At 41.2% G+C, this 25,490-nt stretch overlaps 2 protein-coding genes across 2 annotated transcripts in view; one reads left to right on the top strand and one right to left on the bottom strand.

Annotated features, from left to right (window-relative positions):
* The window catches only part of KLF10 (KLF transcription factor 10), a 194,012-nt gene that overhangs the window by 42,385 nt on the left and 126,137 nt on the right, over positions 1 to 25,490 (top strand). The window lies entirely within an intron of this gene.
* Positions 692 to 25,490, bottom strand: BAALC (BAALC binder of MAP3K1 and KLF4). Its single transcript, XM_065629853.1, has 3 exons — positions 25,325 to 25,490; positions 4,544 to 4,713; positions 692 to 796 (listed from the first exon to the last, which is right to left on the bottom strand). Exons 1-3 carry the CDS (start codon positions 25,488 to 25,490, stop codon positions 692 to 694), a joined length of 441 nt encoding a protein of 146 aa, XP_065485925.1.

The following is a 25,490-nucleotide window of genomic DNA, read 5'->3' as shown; positions in this document are numbered from 1 at the left end:
ACAACCAAGTGGCCAGAACCCTACCTGCCAGCTAAGACTAGGAACTTCAAGTAAGGCTGATCAGTATGAAAGTTACTGTTTTTAAGACCTAAATTCTGTCAATACAGAAAATAAATTAAAACTAATTAATTAAAAGATTAATATATAAAAAGGTCACTGTATGACTTAACTACATGTAACAGATATATATAGTTTAAAAGAGATTTAGTGGAAGCCACCTGTGTGTCTCTTTCTGAGATCTCTGGGTTTGAGTTTTATGAAAGCGAGTGCTTTAAATGAACTCTGTAGGTTTGAATGTACACACTTGAAACCCCTCATGACTAAAAATGTAGGTTCATGTGCTCATTTCCTGGTTTAATCTGGGTAGAACTGTACCGCTCATCATTCAGCTTCATTCTAACAGCAACGCAGAACAAGACACACACAAGGAGATAACACGACTTAGTAAAAACCAAATGACGTGAATTTTGGCCTATGTCTGTTCTGTGCCACTGCTTCAGACAAGTGACATGTGAACATCCTGCAGTGTCTGCAGCTGGTTTCTATAAGACATGTTTGTGAAGGCACTCAGCAGCAGCTGCCTGCTGTGTTCAGCATGGAACATGTGGAGATCTTCATGTCTTCAGCAACCGATGACATTTAAAGTGCAGTGACGGATTGTTAGGTCCATCTTCACCTGCGCTTTGTTTTGTTAATTGACACAATTCTTTGTTTTCCTTCTGTCGCTTTGTCTGATGCTTTTTGTAATATTAATGGTGACTTCTTTTGTGGACATTTTCTGTGTGTCCCGTTTACTCTGTGAAAGTTTTAAACAGCACAGTGATTCCACACTGACAGCACAAACATAGATGATTACCTCCTCATTTATGAAAACCAGTCTAATTAATACACAGAAAGGCTCCAGCATTCTTCACACAGTGCTGTGATATGGAGAAAGTTTCTCATTCAGTATAGACGCAAGCTTTTATCACTGCTATAAAGGCAGTGGACACCAGTTGGCTTTGGATCAACCCTCTTGGCTATCATTAGCATCTCTGCACGTATGTATTCTAAAAGCGGAGCAAATAGATCTGGTTTCAATCCAGAAGTGGAAATTAGAAGTTCCTTTTGATGTCACTGGAAGTTGAGTGTGACTAGCCTGAGACAGAATTTTCTCTATTTTACATTTCTTAAGTGAAAATACAGTTTCAAATTAACACTTAGGTCTGCCTGCATATAGGGTGCAAGTACGATATTTACCTTTCAGAGCTTCATCAGATTATTTGCAAATATTAAAAAAATGTCATTCCATCTGAGGCATGCTAGTGCATCACTAATTTAAATTTATCCTTCTCCATCACCTAATCTGTCTGCTTGTTGCCATAAGCAACACACTATACTGCCCAGTAAACGGGGTAGGTCTGGCAAAGGACACTCAGAATTGGGCTGATGGAGACACAGAGCTGAGTTAGGTGGATTTGATTACTGCATTTGCAGTGTTTCATGAGACAATTTGTAAGTGTAAAGAATGCCAGGTAAGTTAGGCATCATTTACATGGTAATAGTGCCAGGTGCAGTAATGTCTGATAAACTTCCACTGACGTGAGTGGAAGGTACGTATTTACCTGAGAGCAAAAACTGGTCTTTATTTGCCGCTGTGTATTACTGCAACTTTCTGCAGCCTGAATACAGCTGCTCTCTTGCTATCTGCTCCCCCAGTGCTCCTGTTCACACAAGGACTCTCAAAAGGCTACACACATCGTGAAAATCAAACCAGGTTATTGTCAGTCAGTGACATAATCTGGTTACCACCTTTGCTTTCGGGGTGCTTGAACATTATATTGCCTTCACTGGTGTTATGACTTCTTTCATCAGCAGCATATTTTATTTCCAACAACCCCAGGCAGCGCTACAGGCTTGGGGAAGAGTGGCTGGAAAGCTGCTCAGCAGAAAAGGACATTGGAGTGTTGGTTGACAGCCAGCTGAACATGAGCCAGCAGTGTGCCCAGGTGGCCAAGAAGGCCAACAGCATCCTGGCTTATTTCAGGAATAGTGTGGTCAGCAGGACCAGGGAAGTGATTGTCCCCCTGTGCTCAGCACCGGTGAGGCCACATCTCAAATCCTGTGTTCAGTTTTGGGACCCTCACTACAAGAAAGACATTGAGGTGCTGGAGAGAGTGCAGAGGAGGGCAATGAAGCTGGTAGAGGAGCACAAGTCTAATGAGGAGTAGCTGAGGGAACTGGGGCTGTTCAGCCTGGAGAAAAGGAGGCTGAGGGGAGACCATGTTGCTGTCTACAACTACTTGAAAGCAGGTTGTAGCATGGAGGGTGTTGGTCTCTTCTCCCAAGTAACAAGTGATAGGATGAGAGGAAATGGCCTCAAGTTGTGCCAGGTAAGGTTCAGATTGGATATTAGGAAAAATTTCTTCACCTAAAGGGTTGTGAAGCAGTGGAACAGGCTGCCCAGGGAAGCGGTGGAGTCATCATCCCTGGAGGTGTTTAAAAGACTTCTACATGAGGTTGTTAGGGACATGGTTTAGTGACAGTGTTAGGTTAATGGTTGGACCCAATTATTTAGAGGATCTTTTCCAACCAAAATGATCCTATGATTCTATGACCCCCACAAGAGGATACTAAAATTTCCCAGATGCAGCCTGTGTCAAACCTTTTCCCTTTTGACACCACTAACTGTGCCCTGTCATGTAACCAATGGTACAGGTAAGGCAGTAGGATGCTTTAGACTCTAAAGTTTAGAGCTTGACACCTGAGAATAAAACAAGAAACAAAGACATAAAGCAGTTTACCCCCTGCTGGTGGTACCTCACAGACTGGTGGCAGAACCCAAGTCCCCTGAGAGCACTGGGTGCTGCATCTCATTCTATTCTGCAGCATGTAGAAGTTAAAGAAAAACTGTAGTCAATATGAATATTCAGATGAATAAAATGGGCACTGGCAAACCAGAGCTGGACCCTAACTTAGATACTACACTTTCCCTGTAGGAAAATAAATTTATTTTTTGACTATAAGAAGTCCAGACAAATTAAACTTCCTTTCTTAGACACCTGTATTAGATGCATAAAATAATGTAGATGCTCTACTTATCATCAGAAATTTTCTTTGCAGTGGGTTGCAACAGCAGAGATATATATTACTGAATGTATCTTAGCTAGTAAAAAGGCAGGAAGGTACATGCAAAGCCATAGAGCCCCAGGTCAGGAACCCACACTTCACTGAGAGGTCCCATTACAGTCAACACTCACATTATTAATGTGTTGTGGGAATTTGCCCATGGTTCCTGGTAAGTCTAAATACAGAAGTAATCTTCCAATCACTTACAAAATTAGACAATTTTCTTGAACAATATGTCAGGTATACACTATAATTCTCAAGTGTGGCCAAGTCATTTTCAAATTGAATTAATAATTATGTTAGTTCTGTTCAACCATACCCAACCTGACCTATTCATTTTTCTCTGTGGGATACTGGCTATGACAAGCATTTATGTTTTTCATTTACAGCAAATCCATAGCTCTAGATGTCATGCTCTTGTAGAATGTCCCTATACACCTAGGGCTCCAGTATCTCATGGAAAGATACAGCAGGATCGAGGTCACGGGGGAATATTTCTGTACTACAGCAGTAGAGAAGATAATACAGTGAAAGTATAAAATAAACACATGTATCAACATGTTGTTTGTTAGCAAATGGAAGGTGAAGTTCAATCAAATTCCATTTTTCATTTGCTCAGTCCTCCTGGGTTTAAATTTGCCTCCTTTAAGGACATGGGTCCCAGAAGAGGACAGCTTCTTATGGGGTGGGTGTAGTAGTTCCACCACACACCATGCTGTCTTCCCGTCTGAGAAACTGAGGAAGCACTAAAAAAAACATAGGGTTTCAGTTATTTTAATCTGCAGCAGCTCAGCAGCTGCTACACAAACAGGGCAGTGGATGGAAAACTCTGGGAGACAGGCAGGTAGACAACTAGGACAGGAGGAGTTTGGGCTTTGGTCTAGCCCCAAAGCCTTGGGTGTTTGTATGTTATTGCTACGTGGGATGTTCCTTCTGCAAAGTAGAGAGTAGGTGAGGGGGAGAAGCAGGGAGGGTCTGATCCAAAGCCTACTGAAGGTATTGAAAAGACTCCCACTGACTCCTTCAGGCTTCGCATCCAGCCCTGAATGAACCAGAGTTTGTGCAGTGCACACAATTTAAGAAAAGCAGCAATTGAGGAAAAACACATTCCATTTCTGTTAATTAATTTAAACGGTTTGCACAATGCATGCCACAGCTGGACTGAGCTGACAAAAAATAAGCGCAGGGTTTTTTTTCCTGTAACAAGTCTGTGTGTTACTCTGATTGCTGAATAAAACATCAATTTGTGGCCATTCAGGCATGAAGCACTGTCAGAGGTGCTGGGCTCAATCACACTGTGGCTGCGGTGCAGCCATTTTTCCTTATCCCAATGCATTAAATACAGTTTGGCTGCAGCGAGAAAGATTGTCACAAAAATAAGTTTTGTCTAGTTGAAGCTAGTGCTGAGCAACAGGGAACATAATTATGCTCTCACCTCTGCTGTCCTGAAGCCATTCTGTCTCTGCGTTGTAGCTCCCGTGCCATGGACCATGGGGTTTGCACACTGAGGACCACTGTTGTTCCTCTTCTCAGTGCTCAGCGCTCCTGCTGTGGCTGATGCTGCAGTTACACCTGTCTGAGCTGATTTTCCATCCTCCAGAACACCTAGTAGTGACACATGAAATTGGGCAATTAATACTGCAGGGAAGTTTATAATGGCAGCTCTGTCTTCCCTTTATTTCTCCACTTTTTCTGATAGCACAAGTCATGGAAGGTGCTGTACGATACTACAGTGAGAACAGTCCACCTCCTTTTGTCACCTTTATCCTCACACTATCCATTATTTGGCCTTTTTCCTATAGTCCATTGCTCTTAGAAACACTGGCTCAGAAAACGTGGAAAACTGGTTAATGAGTGCAGCATATCGGTGGCCTTTTGGTCACCTGCAGATCTCCATTGGCTTCTCCACACAGCTGCTGGCTTGATAGAGGATTTAACTAAGGACCCAAAGGGGCTTCCCTTAAATCTGTCTCAGTTCTCGTAAATGAAGGGCTTAGATGGGAGCATGACAGATGAGACTGATATGAATGGAGAGATTGCTCTATTTATGTCCTTGAATATTTTTTTAATCCGAAGTTGAGGAAAGAAATTAAGGAAAAATATATTTAATACTGTTTTGATTATCAGTAATCAAATAAATTGCTAATTTCCTTTCTGCTCAGCTGTGTGGGTGAGGCATGTGTTGTACGATATGAGTTGCATTCACAAAAGTCAGTTGTCATTTATGGTGAGTACAGAGCACTAAACATCTGGTTGCAACACTGGGTCTCAAATCAAAATGCAAAGAGCTAGTGGGACACATGACTACAGCACTCAATTCTAGTTTTGGCAAAGCTCATTTGTAAAAAGCTTTGTGTTCAAATAGAAAAAAAACCTATTCACTAACTGGCAATGCAGGTATCAAAACTGGAGGAAGCAGCAAGGAGTCCCAGATACTAAGAGAAAAATAAATGTGAGAGAAACCAACGACAATTTATTGTTACTTGAAGTGTGCATTGTGTCATCCAAACCTTCTTCTGTGAATTGGGTAGCAATTCAAGTACAGTATTAAGGGTATTAAAAGAGACGCAAAGTCCTGAATTATGTTCCAGATATCTCTAAGTAAAGCTACTTTATCAGTAGAAAGCAACATCAGTAGCAGCTTGCAAAGGCAATGACTGAAATCAAATGAAGTCTTGATATTGAAAATATCTAAAGCTGTGTAAGACTTAAAACATCTGAACACAAACTAGTCAGTGCATTTCCCTGAGCAGTCAGAAGATGGTGTTAGAGTTTTCCTAAGAGAGTTTAACCTGGCGTGGTGGTCACTAGGAATACTGCTAAATCATCTGGTTTTTGATAGAAAAAAAATTGAGTTGGAACTTGAAAAAATTACATTATGGTTTATTTTAAAAATACTTGTCTTTGGAAGTTGCCTTTTCTGCTAGATATAAAACCTAATGTCATTCTCTGATCTAAATCTACAGGCAACTTCCCATAAGACAAGAGTAAACCTCGCCTCTTCTGCATCTTCTGGAAGTCCATACTTGTGGTTTTGGTCTTACCTCTTCTTACCACTCCACTGTGCAACATGTGAGGCAGAAAAATGACTCGGTGCAGAACAGTAAGAGGCACAGACTGATATAATGGATAAAATCAATTGTCAGGATGGGAGTGGGAGAGGCAATTATCCATGTGTGAGTCAGGAGTCCCGCCGTGGTGTACAGCTTCAGCTTGCAGCGGAGCTGTGAGAACAGACTTGAGCACAGCTTTGAACAGGCAAAATGCCTTAGGCATTACATACTAATTCCATTAATCGAATCTTGAATGTTTCAAACACATATAAATTGCGAATTTTTCCTTCTGTGGAGTCATCCTACTAAATCACTTTCCATCATGCGAGCCTTTGGCCATCTGGCCTCTAAGTAAGTTGGCTGGAGAAGCAGCTGTCAGCTGAAAAACCACTTTGTTCAAGGACAATTGTTCATGTATCAGATTGTGTTGCATCTTTTGCTCTCTCACAGAACAATTTTTCTTACATCAGTCCATTTCTGGAGGATGATGGAAAATCTCAGTCCTGAAAATGGTATATTTGGTTCAGTTTTTGTGGTCTGTTAGTTTGCAGCCTGAGCATCCTTGTTACATCTTGCTTTGCAGGGCTGAGACATTTTTCTGCAATACTTGTCAGAAATGAACCAGGTATCAGCACCTGAGCCTTCTGCCGTCACTCCCACTATATTGTTTTACAGGAGAGCTAGTGGTTACCAATACTAGCTTATCCTAGCAGTCTGAAAAGCTTTTTTATTTTATTCTGAAATGTGTTTGCTCTTCTGAAGTTAAGACACTTTTATATCTCCTTTTCATTGGCAAACAAGTGATTTAGAGAGTAAGCAACAGTTTAGAGGCTTCAATGACTTGCTCTTTATGTGTGAGCACTGAGAAATTACAGTGAGAATGCCTGAGTGGTGGAAGTAAGAGCACAAGATTTGTTGGCAGTTCATGAAGTGACACCTATTTTATAGACTAGAAATATAACACAAAATGCTGATTGCAAAACAGAGATGATGTTAAAGAAAATATTAGGAACACATGTCTGCTTTTTAAATAGCAAATATTTTTGGATTGCTGTTTGGGGTTTGCCACAGTACACAAAAAAGGAAAAGTTAACTTTCTTCTTCTGTACAATCTAGAATGTGCAAGCTAGCAGGGGGGTAATGCTCAAGGTCTTGCCTCAGTGTCATTTAAACCAAACTAACTTTAGAGACATTTATGTCATCCCCACAGCATGGGTTTGGTAAATAGCCTCCTTGGTCTTTCATTGTAGAGCTTCGGTAGAAGTTTAAACAAACAGGTTCAGTAATGTCATTTTCATTCTCCTGTTCTCTGCCAGGACAAATCCTGCCAAAAGTCTGTGGGCCTCCTGAGGGCAGGGAAAACAGCAGATCCGATCACAATGCTCTGTCAAATCCATATATTTTATTTTTAAAATAACTGGCAAGCCTAGAGTATTCTTATAGCGCCATTCCTAAAGCTAAGTTTCTAGGTGATCACCAAACCCCCAACAACGTGATGGTGACCTTTTCCTCAGGAATGGTAGTCAGGCGGGGTTTGGGGGACCGCCAGGCTGTTCCCACTATGGGGAAGAACGGATGACAAGGGGCAGGTATTTCATTGCATGTAATCAGGTTTATTTATAAAGAACATGCATAAGTTCTCTCTCAATGGATGTGAGGAGAATACCCGAGCAGCAGCCCCATTACTCGCAAATCCAGGTCTATCGTTCCAGCAAGAAACGTGCTTCAAAGAATTTGCTGTCCCACATCAATGCATATTGTCATCTTCCTTTTCACGGGCTTATGGGCTTGCTGGGCTGGACAGCCGAGCTTATTGCTGTCTTTCTTACCAGCTCAATAGAAATCCTTCAGGCTGCAGTTTGACAAATGCATCTTTCAGCAGCACCAGGGAGCAAAAAAAAAAAAAGGTTTATTTTAAACTGAAATCAATCCTCAGACTTTCTTCATCACCTGATGACGCAACCAGTTGGACTGGCACAACATGGGAGGTAGCGCAGGAATTGAGACAAGCAGCAGAAGGCAGCTCAGGTTGGTGTGTTGTCCTACCAAACCAAACCCAACCCAACCCAACCCAACCCAACCCAACCCAACCCAATCCAACCCCACTCATCCAGCTACACTCGTTCTTCCCATGGAGTCGCCTTGCTGAGCTATCTGACTCCTCTGGAGACACATTCACATTGCTCCCAACTGCCCCTGTGGCAGGGAACATAGAATTGTTTCACCCATTTAGCCCAGATTCATCAAGGATTCTCGCTGTGTGTCCCAAAGACTTCTGAAGAAGTTTCTGGCCCAGAACAAGATGTGATGTGACTGACTGATTGCCGATAACTTACAAAGTATGTCTAAAATCTCTTTCACTAAGAAATCTGACGATTTAGACCAAATGATGGCAGTTTGAATAATCTTTTGTTTTGTGTATTTTCACATTCAAAATTTGAATAGATATTGAAAAAATAAATTTGCCTGATTTTTTTTCCACTAAGATGCTGGCATTAAATTACTGCCTTTTGTTCAAAATTCAAAAAATACAGAAGTTTTGGAAAATTTGGATGTGGATAAAAATCAACAATATTTATTGAATTTTACAAATCAAACTAAAAATTGGTGCCTGGGATATCTAGGTATGTTTTAGCTGTTTCACAGTTTAAAACAAGGGCATTTAAGCACACTTTTACACACATCAATATGTAATCAACAGAAAAGCTACCTATTGTAAAATCAGAGGTATCTCAATACAAGACCAGCAAAACAGATCAAATCTGTGTGAAATACGTATCCTAGGTAAAGAACAACAGGCATATTAAAGGTGATATAAACTCCTAGAAGAGGACAAAGAGAATAGAACATGACAATCGTTGCTAGTAACACAAAAATAAAGGCACAGGTATTTTTCAGTAGCTCATATAAGCAGTATAAATAAAATTAACTCTCCAAGAACTGCTGCTACTCATAATTAATAGTTTATCCTAACAGTGAATATTCAAACTGACAGTAAGACACCAAGTTTTTCCAGTCTTTCTGGGATAACCTCCTACTCTCTCTGCTGTAAACGTAATGAAAAATTCAGTGTACCCAAGCAAATATCAAGATAAGCTTTTGGAAGGAAGACTTGGAGCACTTCGATGCTTCTGTTATCTTAATTTTCTAAAATGGTCTTTGTTAATTAACCATAGTTACTATCATCACGATTCCTTGTGTTTCAGACTAGTAAGTCAAGTATTAATCACAGATAGGACATGACCATTTTGTAAAGAAAACAGAAGTTTTCCTCATAGCAGAATTGTAAGCAGCAAACAGTACTGTTCAAAGGCCTCCTTTGCTTCCTAAATGCCACTTGGAAATCTGATGCAAATTCATCAATGCCTTCAGAGAAATCCATCCCTGATGCCGTTCTTCCTCCACTGGCTGTAACTTATGCTCTAACTTCTCTCCCTCAACATCAACCAGGTGTTCTGTGATCTCCCTATCTGCCTCACTTATCTTCCTGCAGGCTGCACCTCACTTCTTTAAAAGCAACTGTCACCACATCCCATCTCCTTCCATGTTCTACAAGACCTCTTAATCTGTGCTAGCATGTGTCCTTTTGTCTACAAGCCTAATCATTTTTAAATTGTAATGAGTTTTCAGAAATTCCTAGACAGCAGCGTCCTACAACTGTGAAAAATGAAAATAAGATATAATGTACAGACAAGATTCACTTATGTATTACCAAAAAATGAATTACATAATACTAAGGCCATCCCTGCAATGTTTGTTTTCTGTAAGCACTAGATACTTAAAAGTAATTTATTAACACTGAAGTACATAAGTTCTTAATACCTCAGGCATTTTGTATTTTAGGGGATATGTAATTAAAATTGCACTCCAAAAAGTTGCTCACAGGCTTGCAAGCTTGCATGGATTCAGAATAAAGTATGCTTAAGTCATCTTTTGTAGCTCTCTAAAACCATTTAAATGGAGAAGAAACCATTTAAGAAAAAATTTCAAAGAATAATTTTAGTAAATAAGATATTCATCACAGAGAAGTCAAAGAAAATACAAAATATGGGATGGAGATTTTAGACGTGTACTCCTGAGATCTTCGATTATATAATGTCAACACTAGTGGGAAAAAAAAAAAGCAACCAACCAAAAAAAACCCAAACCAAACCAAAACAAAAACCACCAAAAAACCCCACAAAAACCCCACAAACAAATGAACAAACAAACAAACTAACTAAACAAGGATAACCAATGCATAGACACTCCCATATCTCTTCATAAAGCCTGGTTACACCTAAGATTTCAAATGATCCTTTATGAGACTATCTCATAAAGAGGAGAGGGTATTTTTACTCTTAAAATTTAACTCTTTCTAACCAGATTTTAGCATGGAAATAAAGATTACATGAAGAAGGGGGAAATTACATAATTAATTCATATGGTGAAAGTAAAACTGGAGTAAAAAGCAAAATAGTGTCATGGATGAACAGCTGGCACAGAGAGACAAGGAATAAAGGGGGGTCAATTTTGTGCATGACAAAAGATAAAGATATGACTTCCCCAAGGCTTTTTGCTGGACCTTATCTCTGTACTAGAAAGCTAATATGCATTTGCTAAAGATCAAGTACAGGAGAAAGGAACCAGATAGTGAGATTTAGGGGTAGCCCTTAACTATCAGGACTACAGGAAACTTTTCAAATCACAGGCAGCACGAAGGTGGGTCTGCCTGGATCTCTTTGCACAGACCTTGTTGATAGAGCAACATCCCAGTAAGATCCAAAACCAAACTGAAATTTCTGTGACTAAGAAAAATTAGCAATGCTGCAATAGTTAATTCTGGCAAGAAATTCAAGACGGGTATGAAGCCTTGTAGCACAGAGGCAAAATTACTCTTAGCCAAAAGGATCAGACCTTTCTGGAGAAAATCATTGCACATGTGCTTGCCACAATACTCTCCTATCTGATTTAAAGCAGCCGGTAGTGGCCAAAACAGGATACGAATTCTGACCCAAACGCGCTATAGATCTGACCCAGTGCTGTGGGCCCTGTGTCGTCACGTGCTCTGCTATTGACTAACAAGCACGTATTTGTTTGAAATGAGTAGCTGTTGATTAGTATGCTAAATTTATATCTTTGGAATTGACTACGAACAAACCAGTAAGGTTCAATTTTCTGGTTCAGCAATACCCTTTTTTATTTACCATGGCTGTTATCTCATGAATAATGCAGAAGATGTCATTTTAGAAAATGTCTGCATAATAAGATACTGCATTGTAAAAACAGACTCTGAGAAAATTCACAGTAAAGACAAATGAACCATGTTAGCACAACATGCAGCTGCTTCCGGGGAAATATTGTTTGCTACCATCACTTTCTTACTTTAATGCTAAGTATAGAGAGCACTGAAATACCTGTTTTCTGTACCTGTTTTCCTGATTTCATGTTTGGGAAAACGACATAGCTGCAGGCCTGAGTACCAGTATGCACTTCAGGGGCAGAAGTAGAAGATAGCATAGATCCTATAAAAAACGAACAGAGTGGAGGTTGTGACAAAAGTCAAGTTTAAGTCATTTCCTCCAAAACAGAAGCCTCAGAGATGAAGCCAGATGCTCAGGAAAGTACAATCGTTTTTTTTCCTAATGAGGAAGAATTTAGAAACTTTCAGACATAGGAGAGAGTGGGTTTGTAAGGCAGGACGAAGGATCCAGAAGATCTGCAGAGGGAGGACCTGCTGCAGCAGGAAAATATAATCAGAAACAGTGTTTTGTATTTATTGAATCAGCAAATACAATAACACAATACATTTACTGCCCAGACATTCAGAGAATCCAGAAGTATTTATCTGAACTCTAATTCAATGCAAACTCTAGAAGGTGAAGCAAAGCAAAACATGTGCGCTGGTGTGTGGCAGGTGTGGGGATGCTGTGATCCTCCCTCCCCACTGCTCGCCCTAGAGCACAACCAGCCTCTTCATTCTCCATTTAGACGGTATCTGCTTTACTTTCAGCACTAAGGGAAGTAGGTGATAAATAAGAGGAAATTCTGTATCTATGCAAGACAAGGGTGCTCAGGTAATAGCTTATAGCAGAAGGCAAATCAGACTCTGAGATCCTGATCTGGCCATGGTTTTGTCACGTTCAGGAGCCTTATGGAATTATGTTATTTCATAAGATTATGGTATTAAATTTCAAATTCAGTACAAAAAGGACTGGCTCATGATGAATATGTTTAATGCTTTTAAATGACTTTACGCACATTGGAGACCTGGAAAAACTGGGAGACCAAGCGCTACATCTTGCGACAGTTTTCGTGGGCAGGTTTGCTTATTTTTGGATTTCCTGCCACTTCGTTTCTGAGAATAAAACAAACAGGAGACCTGCAGATTTCTGTATTTCAAAACTTATTTTACCATTGCCAGCTTGAAATGAGGCAAGAGGCTGCTCTTTTTTAGATAAAAGGAATTTCTAAAAGGTTTTAAAACTGTAATTTAACATGCACATGCATAAATAAGCATCTGATAAATAACTCTGAAAGCCTGGCCAGATTTATTACTGTAATATGAAGATTTCTATTAGAGAGTGTTCAAGGATTCTAGCAGACAAATAGAATACAAAAAGGGCAGCATTAAAGCTGCAAACCTTGATATTTCTTACACAGCCTAATTTCCCAGGTACAGGCAGATGTTAAATCTTTGCATATTGGTATATTTTTATTTCAAATTATGATATAGTATCACGGTACGACTATCTTGTAAACAAACTTCATGGTGTTGCACCCACATCTGTGAAGCGAAAGGTGAATATAAAATTTATATTTATTCCAAATAGAAAAAGCGCAGTGCAACACTCTTTAACAATGAGTGATCTTGTCAAAGCTCCAGACAAAGGATACTACATGGAAGACAGTCTCCAGAAGCAGAATAAGAAGGAATTGGTCTGACCGTGAAGGGAAGATAGGAAAGGTAAACTTGAAAGAATAGTAATCAGGGTGCTAGGGAAGGACATAATGGCAGAGAAACAACAGGGTTTGATGGACAAAGAAACAAATTTTAATAAATGGAATGGAAAAAAAGAACTGAGTTTTCATTATATTGTGGAATAAGAATTTTGGAGTACATTGAAGGCTGAGTGCATTTTATGCCTGGGAACACCACAAGATGGAATGGATTAAGGAACTTAACCAGTGCCAGAAACAGATCACTCATTCCTCCTAAGTAAGAAAACTAACATACAAATAGCAAACAGCTGAAAGGGTTTTCATAGTACTGCATTTTAGAAGAATAGGCAGAGCAGGGATCTGCTTATCCACATGCCAAGATACAGGCTATGTTTCAGTACATGAAAAATTTGCATTAAAACAAGACCCTCCATGCACAATACCTCACACCACTGGTCAGCCTGTTTTCCAAAGATGCTTCCTTTTGGCTCAGCTCCTGGCTGACCCTTTCATTGAGATCCAAAGAAAGAAGTTCCCATGACAGGAAAGCCCTGTGTGAGAGGGAGGACAAGTGGCAGGCTGCTGGCCCTCTCTCAGCCATCCTTCCCACAGATGTGTCCACCATGAGTGAAGACAGGTTCTGAAGAGCATCTTAGATTTGTAGATATTCACATGGTCTTCCCTTCTCCTTCATGTGGTCTTTCCTTCTCCTTCAGGATGCGGTAATGAAACATCACCAAGCTCAAGATCAGAGCATCCCGACACATAGGAAGTCAAGGAAGGGAGGCGGGAGACCCGCGTGGTTAAACAGGGAACTGCTGGGTAAGCTGAAGTGGAAGAGGAGAGATACAGATCATGGAAGGAGGGGCTGGCCACTTGGGAAGAATATAAGGCTGTTGTCAGAGGATGTAGGGAGGCAACCAGGGAAGCTAAGGCCTCCTTAGAGTTAAACCTGGCAAGAGGGCTCAAGGACAACAGAAAGAGCTTCTTCAAATACATGGCAGACAAAACTAACACCAGAGGCAATGTAGGCCCACTGATGAATGGGGTGGGTGCCCTGGTGACAGAGGATACAGAGAAGGCAGTGTTACTGAATGCCTTCTTTGTCTCTGTCTACTCTGCTGGAGGCTGTCCTGAGGAGCCCCGTACCCCTGAGGCCCCAGAGGAAGGCAGGGCAATGGAGGAGTTTGCCTCAGTTGATGAGGACTGGGTTAAGGACCAGTTAAGCAATCTGGACATCCATAAATCCGTGGGTCCAGAAAGGATGCACCCGCGGGTGTTGAGGGAGCTGGCTGAAGTCATTGCTGGACCGCTCTCCATCATCTTTGCCAAGTCTTGGGAAACGGGAGAGGTGCCTGAGGACTGGAGGAAAGCAAATGTCACTCCAGTCTTCAAAAAGGGCAAGAAGGAGGACCCGGGCAACTATAGACCGGTCAGCCTCACCTCCATCTCTGAAAAGGTGATGGAACACCTTATCCTTGGTGCCATCTCAAGGCATATCAAGGATAAGAGGTTCACTAGAGGCAGTCAACATGGCTTCACCAAGGGGAAGTCATGCTTGACCAACCTCATAGCCTTTTATGAAGACATAACCAGATGGATAGTTGATGGCAGAGCAGTGGATGTGGTCTACCTTGACTTCAGCAAAACATTTGACACAGTCCCCCACAGCATCCTCACAGCTAAACTGAGGAAGTGTGGACTGGACGATCAGGTAGTGAAGAGGACTGTGAACTGGCTGAAGGAAAGAAGCCAGAAAGTCGTGGTCAATGGGGCAGAGTCTAGTTGGAGGTCTGTATCTAGTGGGGCGCCTCAAGGGTCAGTTCTGGGGCCAGTATTATTCAATATATTAATCAACGACTTGGATGAGGGAATTGAGTGTACTATCAGCAAGTTTGCTAATGACACCAAGCTGGGAGGGGTGGCTGACACACCAGAAGGCCGTGCTGCCATCCAGAGAGACCTGGACAGGCTGGAGAGTTGGGCGGTGAAAAATTTAATGAAATATAATAAGGGAAAGTGCAGAGTCTTACATCTGGGCAAGAACAGCCCCAGGTTCCAGTATAGGTTGGGGAACGACCTATTAGAGAGCAGTGTAGGGGAAAGGGACCTGGGCGTCCTGGTGGACAGCAGGATGACCATGAGCCAGCACTGTGCCCTTGTGGCCAGGAAGGCCAATGGCATCCTGGGGTGTATTAGAAGGGGGGTGGTTAGTAGGTCGAGAGAGGTTCTCCTTCCCCTCTACTCTGCCCTGGTGAGACCTCATCTGGAATATTGTGTCCAGTTCTGGGCCCCTCAGTTCAAGAAGGACAGGGAACTGCTGGAGAGAGTCCAGCGCAGGGCCACAAAGATGATGGAGTGGAGCATCTCCCTTATGAGGAAAGGCTTTAGCTTGGAGAAGAGGAGACTGAGGGGTGACTTCATTAATGTTTATAAATATATAAAAGGTGAGCGTCATGAGGATGGAGCCAGGCTCTTCTCAGTGACAACCAACAGTAAGACAAGGGGTAATGGGTTCAAGCTGGAACACAAGAGGTTCCACTTAAATTTGAGAAGAAACTTCTCAGTGAGGGTGACAGAACACTGGAACAGGCTGCCCAGGGAGGTTGTGGAGTCTCCTTCTCTGGAGACATTCAAAACCCTTCTGGACACCTTCCTGTGTAGCCTCATCTAGGTGTTCGTGCTCTGGCAGGGGGATTGGACTAGATGATCTTTTGAGGTCCCTTCCAATCCCTAACATTCTGTGATTCTGTGATCACTCATTATGCTTTAGACTAATTTCCAACACAGAAATGCAAAGTATTATTATCATTCTCATTACCTAGCTAATCATGCATGGAATTTTAAGATGATTAGATAGTATCATTTCAATTAATCATACTGAGTAGCATCAAAAATACTTAGACAGACTAAACAGAAGTCCTCATGAAAAGCGTCTGAATGTACATGAAACTTGAGCTGAAATGACTCTTCAGTTTTGCTCACCATGGTTCAGCAGCTGGAAATTGAAGCTACAGGTCCCAGGTAAGACATTAGACATGTATTTTAACTAGGAGTGATTAGTTACTGCCCTAATTTACAAAGATTTAGGCAAAGTATTAGCCACTGAAAAGCTGTAAATTAAGTCTGAATGTCCCAAAGGTGTGCTCCGTATGGGAATTAATTCAGGAAAGACTAGTGGACTGTATGCCCAGGTCACATTTTCAGCCTTACAGTCTATGAATATACGAAAGGATACTGTGACTGCAATCATAAAATCCTTTGGCTTAAGATATCTGTATGCATGTGAAAAAGTTACCACTCACATTTAGTGTTCATCCTAAAATGAGGGCGGTAGCTGTGTTAAAACCTAATGTCGTCAGCCGTTAACAATCTACTAGATAAATCTATGAGATTTTTTTCATCTTTTCCACAGACAGTGTAAACACTCAGAAAGCACTGGGGCACCAGCTTTGTGCAACTGACAGAAATTCATACTTTCAGCACTGCAAGTGCTTGAAACAATTCTGATGGCCCCACCGGGAAATACTAGCAGTTTATGAGAATGACTATTGCAATATGAGGACAATATTCAGATGAAACATACAGAGACAGAAACACAACCACATGCATTGCTAGGAAACTGGTAAAAAAAAAAAAATAGAATCAGTCAATCAATAAAGGGGTTGGCTGATTATTTTGTGCTTCAGTAGCTAGCATCCACCTGAACAGACTAGCCTAAATCCATCATCTTCTGGGAGGAACAAAAGGCTCAGCACCACTTTTTTTTCATCAGCTGCTTAAAATTGAAGGCTCGGTCAAGAAAACAGCAATGCAGAAACAATCCAGAGGGGCTCGATGGATTCAGGAAAACTTAAAATGGAAAATCCTGCCCCTCAGCCAACAGCTGCCCATGCTGATCGCTCAGTAGAATGTTGCTCCTCTATCTACCTGTTTGTTTTACTTTTAACCTATATTTTCCTAAACAGAAAAGGCAGTGTAACAATCTAGAGAAGTAATTATGCTTGTACTCATCAGATAATAAAATCAGGATAGGAATGCATTATTTATTTACATACAGTAAAGGACCAAGCCACTTGTTTCATGCAAGGCCACTGCTGAGAAATGGACACAATCACACAGCTTTCAAAATATTCTCTGCATAATCTGGAAGAAAGTGCTGCTTTATGTGAGCCAAACAAAAAGCCTTACAATAAGCTCATGGCTTCAGTCATTCAGTTGCTGAGTCTTAACTTAGTTCTGTTTTTATTAAGAAATATATTTCTACACCTGACTATAGGTGCAGAAAAGATGGATTTCTTCCCCTGAAACGCTGGAATACTGTAATATGTGCTCAGTGTGGAAATTTGGGAAATTTTAATCAATGGGCAATGAGGTAAACTGCACTCTGAACTGTGTTTCCTGTATGAAATATATTACACCTCTACTTTGAGACTGGCAGGAGTCTTCACTTAAACCTAATTCCATTTTTAAGTGTTAGTTTTGAACTAGACATTCCTAAACTAGAAAATACAGGATTAGAGCTGGCCAGAAAGTATAAATTCATTGCTGAGGAAAAGAACAAAGAATGTTTAAATGTCCTGAATCAAGATATAAAGGGGAAAAAGAAAGAAAAAGAAAGAAAAAAGAAAAAAAAAAAAAAAAGACCGAGAGCGCTTTTTCCACAAGAAGAAGGATTTTGCTGAGCAATTTCATTCTGAGCATCCTCCAGGCAGGACCTGTCATTGACAAAAACCACGACTCAGGTTTCCTGCTCAGAGCCTTCAGACAGTGTCCCTCTCTCACCATCCCTCCTCCCCAGCACTGCTGCAGAGGCAGAGGGAACAGCTCTTCACACATTAAACGACATCGCTTTGACTCTGTAACTATGAAAATTTTTCTCATGAAAGATTTCAATGGTGCAAGAAGGATTTTTTTTTTCCACTGGAAAATTGTCCAGAGAGAAGGTTCCAAATCATCTCTCTAGCAAATCGTCACTATTGATGCTCAACATCCTGGTATTGTGATGGCTAGGAAAGCCTTTTATGTAACTCAAGTGTTCATGCACATCGCGTTTTTAGTGAATTTATTTTATTTGCAGGTAAATTACTATACTGGGGCAAGCTGTGGGCAATCAGTCCTAGTAGATCTGCTTTAGACTGCAGGAGGGATTTAGCAAGGATGTTGACTATTAGCTAAATGGGAATTAATCAGAGACCAAGAGAAAAGTTATCATAGTATATTTTTAAAAATGTTTTAAATTTTTTTTCCCCAGCTTTTGCCATGCTTTGAGAGAATCCTAGAGGTAGAAGGTGTAACCAAAGAAGAAGCGGGCAGCTGGAGATTCCTGCCCAGCCCCTGCCCTCTCCTCCTGCTGCAGGGACATGGGGTGGCTGCTCCCGCCTGAGCCACCAGGACCTTGCAGGAGGCTTCACACAGCACCTGAATGTCACTAACCACCTACCATTAAAAAAGACTGAAGTTTTTCAGCAGTTGAGTATAATACATCTAACAAGATAACAAGCTGGAGTGTCATAATAGAATAAATGTTCTCATCTGGCAATTATTTGTGATGCTTGCTATAGACTCCTCCTTTTTATATGGCAGTTGATATTTATTAACAAAGTATTCATTTAAAAATACTTTTAGAGGTAGTGGAGGGAAGTTGCTTAGTATGCTCTGATGAGCCAAATAAGTATCACTGACATTTTTTAACTGAATCAACATAACGAAATAAATACAACACCCACAAAGCATATGATTACACAGAATGGCCATAGTGCAAAAACAACAGCAACAGTCCCATTGAAATTAATGACATCCCCTACATATTATTTCAAACAACATTCACATCTCTAACAATCCTTCTCTTATCACGAAAAGCTTAAGCACAGGTGGTTTCATTATCAATAGGACTTTTCCATGCTTGAAATTAAGGAGATGTTTAGTTTTGGGGGTGGGATGACTCAGAGACATAAAATGAAAATGCCAAAGTTCTCTGACAATATGTTGAAATATTTTGTTGCTTCCAATCTGTATTTCAGCTTCTGTTCTTAAATGACATCTGTACCTATGTGAAATTAAGACAGTATTAAACTATCAAATAACAGCAAAGGTGAAAATGTACAGAGTGGCAGAATTAACAGCTATAGTTGGGCTGAAAAAATGTGGTTATTACAAGAAGATATATTTATTGGCTGAGTCTAATTTTCCCAATAATTTCAATGCTGTCTTGTAGTGGAATAAATACTGGTTTAGGCCAATACTGGAATCTTTGACTGGTTTCTGACCCAAGTATATGTGTTGAATGAAGAATAGCAATCTTGAGTAGTTTCAAGTCAGCGGGTTGACAGCCACTGTTTGTTACAGAGATTATCCATTTAATTCTATTGTTTTCCTCTATTGCTATCTAAGGCCCTTTATAATTCCCTAATGTATAGACTGATGCGGAAATGTAATTTTTTACGGGCAAAAATGTTTATTTTTCCATTTCCGAGGGAGCCTTACAGCTAGGAGGTGCATCCATGCTATTTCCCTTCTATCCTGCACCCGTCTCCCACAGATATGCTGGGAAAAGTTTGAGTAGAAGTCCCTGGAGCATCCGGGAATGGTGAACTCTTCTGAGGCTGCAGGGTCTCTGGGCTTCTTCATTGGTTTGATACTGAGCTTGTACCTGCAGTACTGACAGCAAGGTTTGCTGTTTACCTGGTCTTCCAGAGTCACAGAGGAATGACACAAAACTAGGTGCCATTCAGAAAGAAACCCTTTGAAGAATAGCCCTACCAGATCATGCTTTTAGGAAAGTGATTTTCAGAGGGCTTTGAAGCCAATCTTCTTCTTATGCAGATGGAAGCACCTACACAAACCCACTCTAAAGAGGCACTTCACACATATAAAAAGTCTGTTACCCATCCATATAAATGTTAACACATGAAAAGCTGGTGTACAAAGTTGAGCAGACACATAAGAAGGCTGCTCTCTGAAAGCTAGATGGTAAAAGTTAGATCCAAAAGCTTTTCCTCCCTACTAGAGTATGCTATTTTAGATTTTCTTCCCCTTTTTGTGTGATTTAGAAATGTTTCCTCACTACCACCCTCCATACAGAGTCTAAGGAAAACCGAAATGGCAGAGATCATGTAATAAAAATCCAGAAACAATATTAAAATGGGATCCTTTGGCAAATGCCATGTCATTATATCCAAGGTCTGGACTAAGGCGGAATAGGGAATTACTGTAATATGTCTACAGCGCAGGAAAAGGCTGTGTTTATTCACTTTTACTGTAAAACCGTAATATGGTTATCTCTTTAAAAGATCACATGTCAGAATCACTGCTATAATTGTTTCTTAGATATACCAGATTTTGAACTAACCCGTTAATAAAAGAACAGGAATAGAAGGGCATAAAAGCATAAAGCAATACTGTTATACCCGCATTACGCGCTAGCAAAAGTGATCCTGCTTTGGCTCTTAAGTGAAAATTTTATTTTTTTATTAAATACCTCTCTGCAGTCTGATTTAAGATAAACCATCTGCTGCACAAAATAAGTTCTTCGTTTACAACCTGATGCTTGCTTATTCATTTCTGCGCAGCCTGTAGCGTGATGAAGACCTGGTAAAGGAAAGCGCAGATGGCTGCGGTGCCAGCCCGCGCCAGGCCCGGTCGCCATGGCGACCCGTGCTCACAGCCCTGCTCCTTGGCTGCGGCCGCTGCCGGCCTCTCTGCTGCAAAGGATGGAAGAGCGATTTTCAAAAACTTATCCGTGGAAGGTTACCTCTGAAAGCCCGGGTCCTGCACCCTGGGTCTCGACCAGAGGCTAACTGCAAAGATGAACCCGGTCTATAAAACTTCACGGAGTTGTCACAGGATAGCAGAGTAGCAGCATAGCGGCTCATCTAAGCCAAGAATTATTCATCAATGCTCAACTATATTAAAAGCAACTACACAAGATAAACTGTTAGCCAGCCCAATGGCTAGATACTGATAAAAATTCTCCTTTATTCCTCTGATTTTCTTTATTTATTTTACAAAGGACTCGATTCTAGTCCCACTAGTCTAGTCCCCAAATGTCTTTGCTAGGGGATTGAACCGATCCTAAATTGCAGATTTCATTCCTGGCAGACCGCTGACTGCAGGTACATTTGCTGATGCCATGAGCAAGTTTTCCTCCCAAGTGCATCTGGTGAGTCTGTGGGAAAGCTGGGTAATGCTTTTCTTTAATATGCTTCAGGAGAAAAGACTTTACTACATAAATAGGGCAAAGTACAAAGAATAAAAAACAATTGCTTTCAAAGCCTTAGACAATACTGTGAGTCAGGTAATAATAAAAAAATTAATGTTTTATTAGTTGAGTCACTGAACAAATCGGTCCTGAAGCAATCAATATACAGCCTTTCAGCTCTGATGCAAAATAATTATTTTTCACTTGATTGCTACAACATTTTAAAATTAATTATTTTTAGTTGAATTCAGTAACAATCTCCAGCCAAGACTGGGGTCTTACCGTGCTGGTTGCTATTGGTAAGCAGTAAGAACAAATCCTGTCCTAAGGAGTTTGCAGCCCACGAGCTAAATATAATTGTAAGGTCTCTCTGACCATGAGGCAACATGCTGCTTTATCCACTGTGAGGCACTTTCGAGTATAATAAAGAAAAAATAATTGAATACAGCAGCTTAGATACTGAAAAATTGAAAGAAGTAGTAATAAGATGACTTAAAGCCTGCTTTAAAACAAAACAAAGTTAATTTTTGTTATGGTCGATATTGAACAGGCTTATAAAGCACTTTTACAACACTGGTTTCTGGTAGGAAATTGTGCATCTTAGGTTACTAGCCTACACACATATTTACACATATACATCAGCAAGTATATCTACACATATTTATCAGCAAGTTATCCCAATGCAACATAGCAGGTTATGCAAATGTGTTCCAAAATACTTGACCGTTTTTGTGACCTTTTTCCTGTGGTTTACTTGTAATCCATGGTGACTGCCCTGGGGACTCTCCTGCTCCTCCAGATTCTTACTTCCCCAGAAAGTCATTACTTGTGCTAACACTTCCACTTAGCTGAATCAGACCCTAAAAAGAGAAGGTAATTTGTGCAAAGGGCTGCAAGGATCAAGGAACGGTTACTAGGCAGAAATGTAGGCGATTATTTTCCCCAGCTATAGCCTATGCAGTAGCTGAATCCTGTGAAAAGTTCTTCTTCGCTTACATAGCAATAGATGTCCTTAAGAGAAACTGCTCTATTGTACAGGCTCACTGTGAGTCTTTCCTTTTTTCGTCCTTCCTGGAAGACACTCACCCTATGAACAGCATGTACGCTTATCTTCTAGAAGATGTCTTTCAATTTCACCACCTGCAGTGCTTCATGAAGTTATTTGTTACTTTCCTACCCTCTTCAGCTGTATCAATTTACCCTGTTCACCATTGTCAAAGCCTCAGCAGCATGCTGCAACAAGTTGCTACCAGCTATAGTCATGGAGCTTAACGACTTGTCATGAACCTAGGAACAGTTGTCGGTCTTATTTTAGCTATATTATAACAACTTGTATTTTCCTGTATGTCTTCTTGTAAAAAATAGAGAGATTGCAATATACTTTATTAAAATAGATGTATTTTTAAAAATGTAGGGAAGTGAACAAATATTCTAAAAAGGGATCAGTTGAAATAGGAATAAAGGGAAAGCAAAGGTAAAATTAAAAAAACTCATTGCTTCTTTTTAAATATAACAATATTTTAGCTTTCAAAATTATTTAGTAAAGATACAAGCATTTGGCTACGCGAATACATATAGTTCAAGTGAGAGCAGACACAGAAAGCTAAATATGCTGGCTGACAAGACACAGATATAATGAGATATTGAGGTGGGATAAGATTACTAAGATTAATACACCATAGTTACTAACCCTTTCCTCATCGATATGCTCGCTGATCCTGCATACTATACATTCTTTCATCCCTGAGTGATTGACCCCTCTTTCCCTTTTAATCAATGTCTGGTGGTGTTTTTTTCCATTTAATTGAAATACATTGACAATCACAACCACCTTTTACTGCTTTTGGCTTTTTTTCTGAAATCTTTCCTTCATCCTGCCTCCAGTTGTCTATCTTTACAGAATTTCACTAGTGTATTCCAAGTGAAGAATGACAAAGAACAACTTCATCCTCTTATCCCCAGCACCGCTGGCTGGTTCCCCCTTCCCCAGCTGCCTCCTCCCTTTCTATGTCCCAGTTACAGAAGTTTCCTACCTCCGCTTAGGCCAACCTCGCATATCATCTCCTCATCTCCCCCATTCTGCACTTATCCCCTCCCTTACTCTTCCCTTTTGTCTCTCACTCTTGGTTAGTTTTCAGTTCTCACAATAAAGGCATGTTTTCCTCTTCAAGTCTTAAACCCATATTTGACCTCATTTTCCCCTCCAATTGTTGCTTCCTCTCCCTTTCATCCGTAAATTCACTGGAGTACCTCTCTTTATTCCTCTCCTACCTCAGGCCTTACCCTATAGCAGCTCTCGGTGAGTTTCTTTATGACTTCCAAGGCACTGATCGGGACCAGTGTGGATTCCTCCGGTTCCTTAAGCTGCTGCCACCATGGCTGTGTTGAAGGATTAATCTCACTCTTCCTGAAGTCCTACTAGTCCTTCCTTTGTTGCTACCAGTCTGTACTCTCCTCGTTCCCTTTCTCTACAATATCTTCTGCAAGGTTTTCTTGTAAAGAGTTACTCTTACCCTAATCAGTCTCTATTGGACTTGAGTGTTGTTCTCCTTATCTCTGGTATTCTCATCTGTAAACACAAAGTCAGTTATCACATGTTTCTAGGAAGAATACTTACTGATCTACCTCTTTATCACCTCCTATTCAATATAAAATCTTGGACTGTCTGGCTTCTCTTTATGATGTTTAGGCACCAACTCAAAGTAAACATGGCTAAGATAATGCTGAGCCTGTACACTCAGTACAGAGCTAATGCTTGCTGTGTTTAGCCTTCATTGCTGGAGATAAGACTCTCGCCTGTGATTCAGCCATTCCACCCAGTATCATCTTGAACCCCTTTAAATTCCTTATATAGTCTTCTTTAATACAGCATTTCATATATCAACCCACCTTCAAATTCTCGTAGTTCCACATGTGATTATTACAAAGTCTTTCTCTAGCCTTCAGGAGTACAACACAGACCCTTTATGATTTCTCCCTCCCTGTCATATTTCAGTCAGCATGGAGTCATCATCTCCCTGTTCCAGTTGGACAGTGATGCCCACCTTTGTGAATTTTCACTCCTGCACTTTCATGATTTCTTCCTGGTTCTTTGTAGCTCTCTATAAAAGTCTGCAAAGCTACTTCTTTTCCTCCAAAGCTGCCTATAGGCATTTACTTGCTTCATGAGCAAATTATAATCTGTCTGGGGCAGTGACCATTTTCATGTTGTGTTTGTACAACATGCAGCATGACGAATTTCTGGACTGAGTCTGAGACTTCTAGATACCACTGCAATACATAATAATTCTGAAAACATTTAAACTCCACACAAGAGCAAAGCTCCTCATTCCCTTTCCTATCTCTGTCCCTACTGTAATACCTCAGGTGGACAACTATGAGTGTACCACACTAGCAAGAACTGGGAAATTCAAACTTGCAGGTCAGCTCCTGTGCAGCCCACCATCTGATCAGTTTTCTGTGTAGCATCCTAATTTGAGGTAGTGTGGAAGAAGGCTGGCATATCACTACCTCTTTGTTATTTTAAAACTACTTCCTAAATTACTTGTTTTGGAAAAAAAAAAAAAAAAGAAAAAAAAAGAAAAAAGCAGCCATGTCCATGTATTCCACAAGCAAGAGTCTCAAAGACCAACCTCTCTTCCCTTCTGGCGACATCGTTACATATTTGATGACATTTATATGCCCCCTCTCGTAACCTAGCACCACGGTGAGCAGGTCCCTCGGTACCGAACAAGCTCTGTCGGAGGAAAGCCCAGGGCGCGGGTGGCCGGTCCCGGCGCGTTGCCCGGGAGTTGCGGGGCCGCAGGGAACGGCGGATGCTCCGGACGCACCGGCTGCCGGGGCGAACCCGCCGTGTTTTCGAGCACAGACTTCGGCGTCTGCATTTCTCGGCACGGGCAGAAAAAGAGGTTCGAAAAGCAGGTAACGCGGGTAGACAGGCGGATGCACACGCCCATCCACACTACATATATATGTGTATGACAGTCTCTCCCCTTCCCCGCCGGCCGGCCCGCGGTGCCCACCGCGGCGGGTCCCCACTCACCGGGGTGCGGGGCGCCCGGCTCCCGGCCGCCGGCCTCGGCGCTGCCGCCCTCCTGCGGCGGGCTCTCGGAGTCGGTGTTGGTCAGCCAGGTGGACTCGGTCTCTCGCGTCCAGCTCTCGTAGTAACGGGGCTCGATAGCGTCGGCCCGGCTGCCCCCGCAGCCCAT

This window comes from Caloenas nicobarica, chromosome 2 (assembly GCF_036013445.1).
Source record: "Caloenas nicobarica isolate bCalNic1 chromosome 2, bCalNic1.hap1, whole genome shotgun sequence".
Lineage (NCBI taxonomy): Eukaryota > Metazoa > Chordata > Aves > Columbiformes > Columbidae > Caloenas > Caloenas nicobarica.
The sequence above is the reverse complement of the archived record's forward strand: the minus strand, read 5'-3'. Positions and strand labels throughout refer to the sequence as shown.

Excerpts from the sequence above, each read along its gene's own strand:
- BAALC (XM_065629853.1), bottom strand. The coding sequence starts at position 25,490 with ATGGGCTGCGGGGGCAGCCGGGCCGACGCTATCGAGCCCCGTTACTAC. Across the intron at positions 4,714-25,324 it reads GCCGGGCGCCCCGCACCCCG|GTGTTCTGGAGGATGGAAAA; the intron begins GTGAGTGGGGAC and ends TGTCACTACTAG. Across the intron at positions 797-4,543 it reads ATGGCTTCAGGACAGCAGAG|AGTAAACGGGACACACAGAA; the intron begins GTGAGAGCATAA and ends AAACTTTCACAG.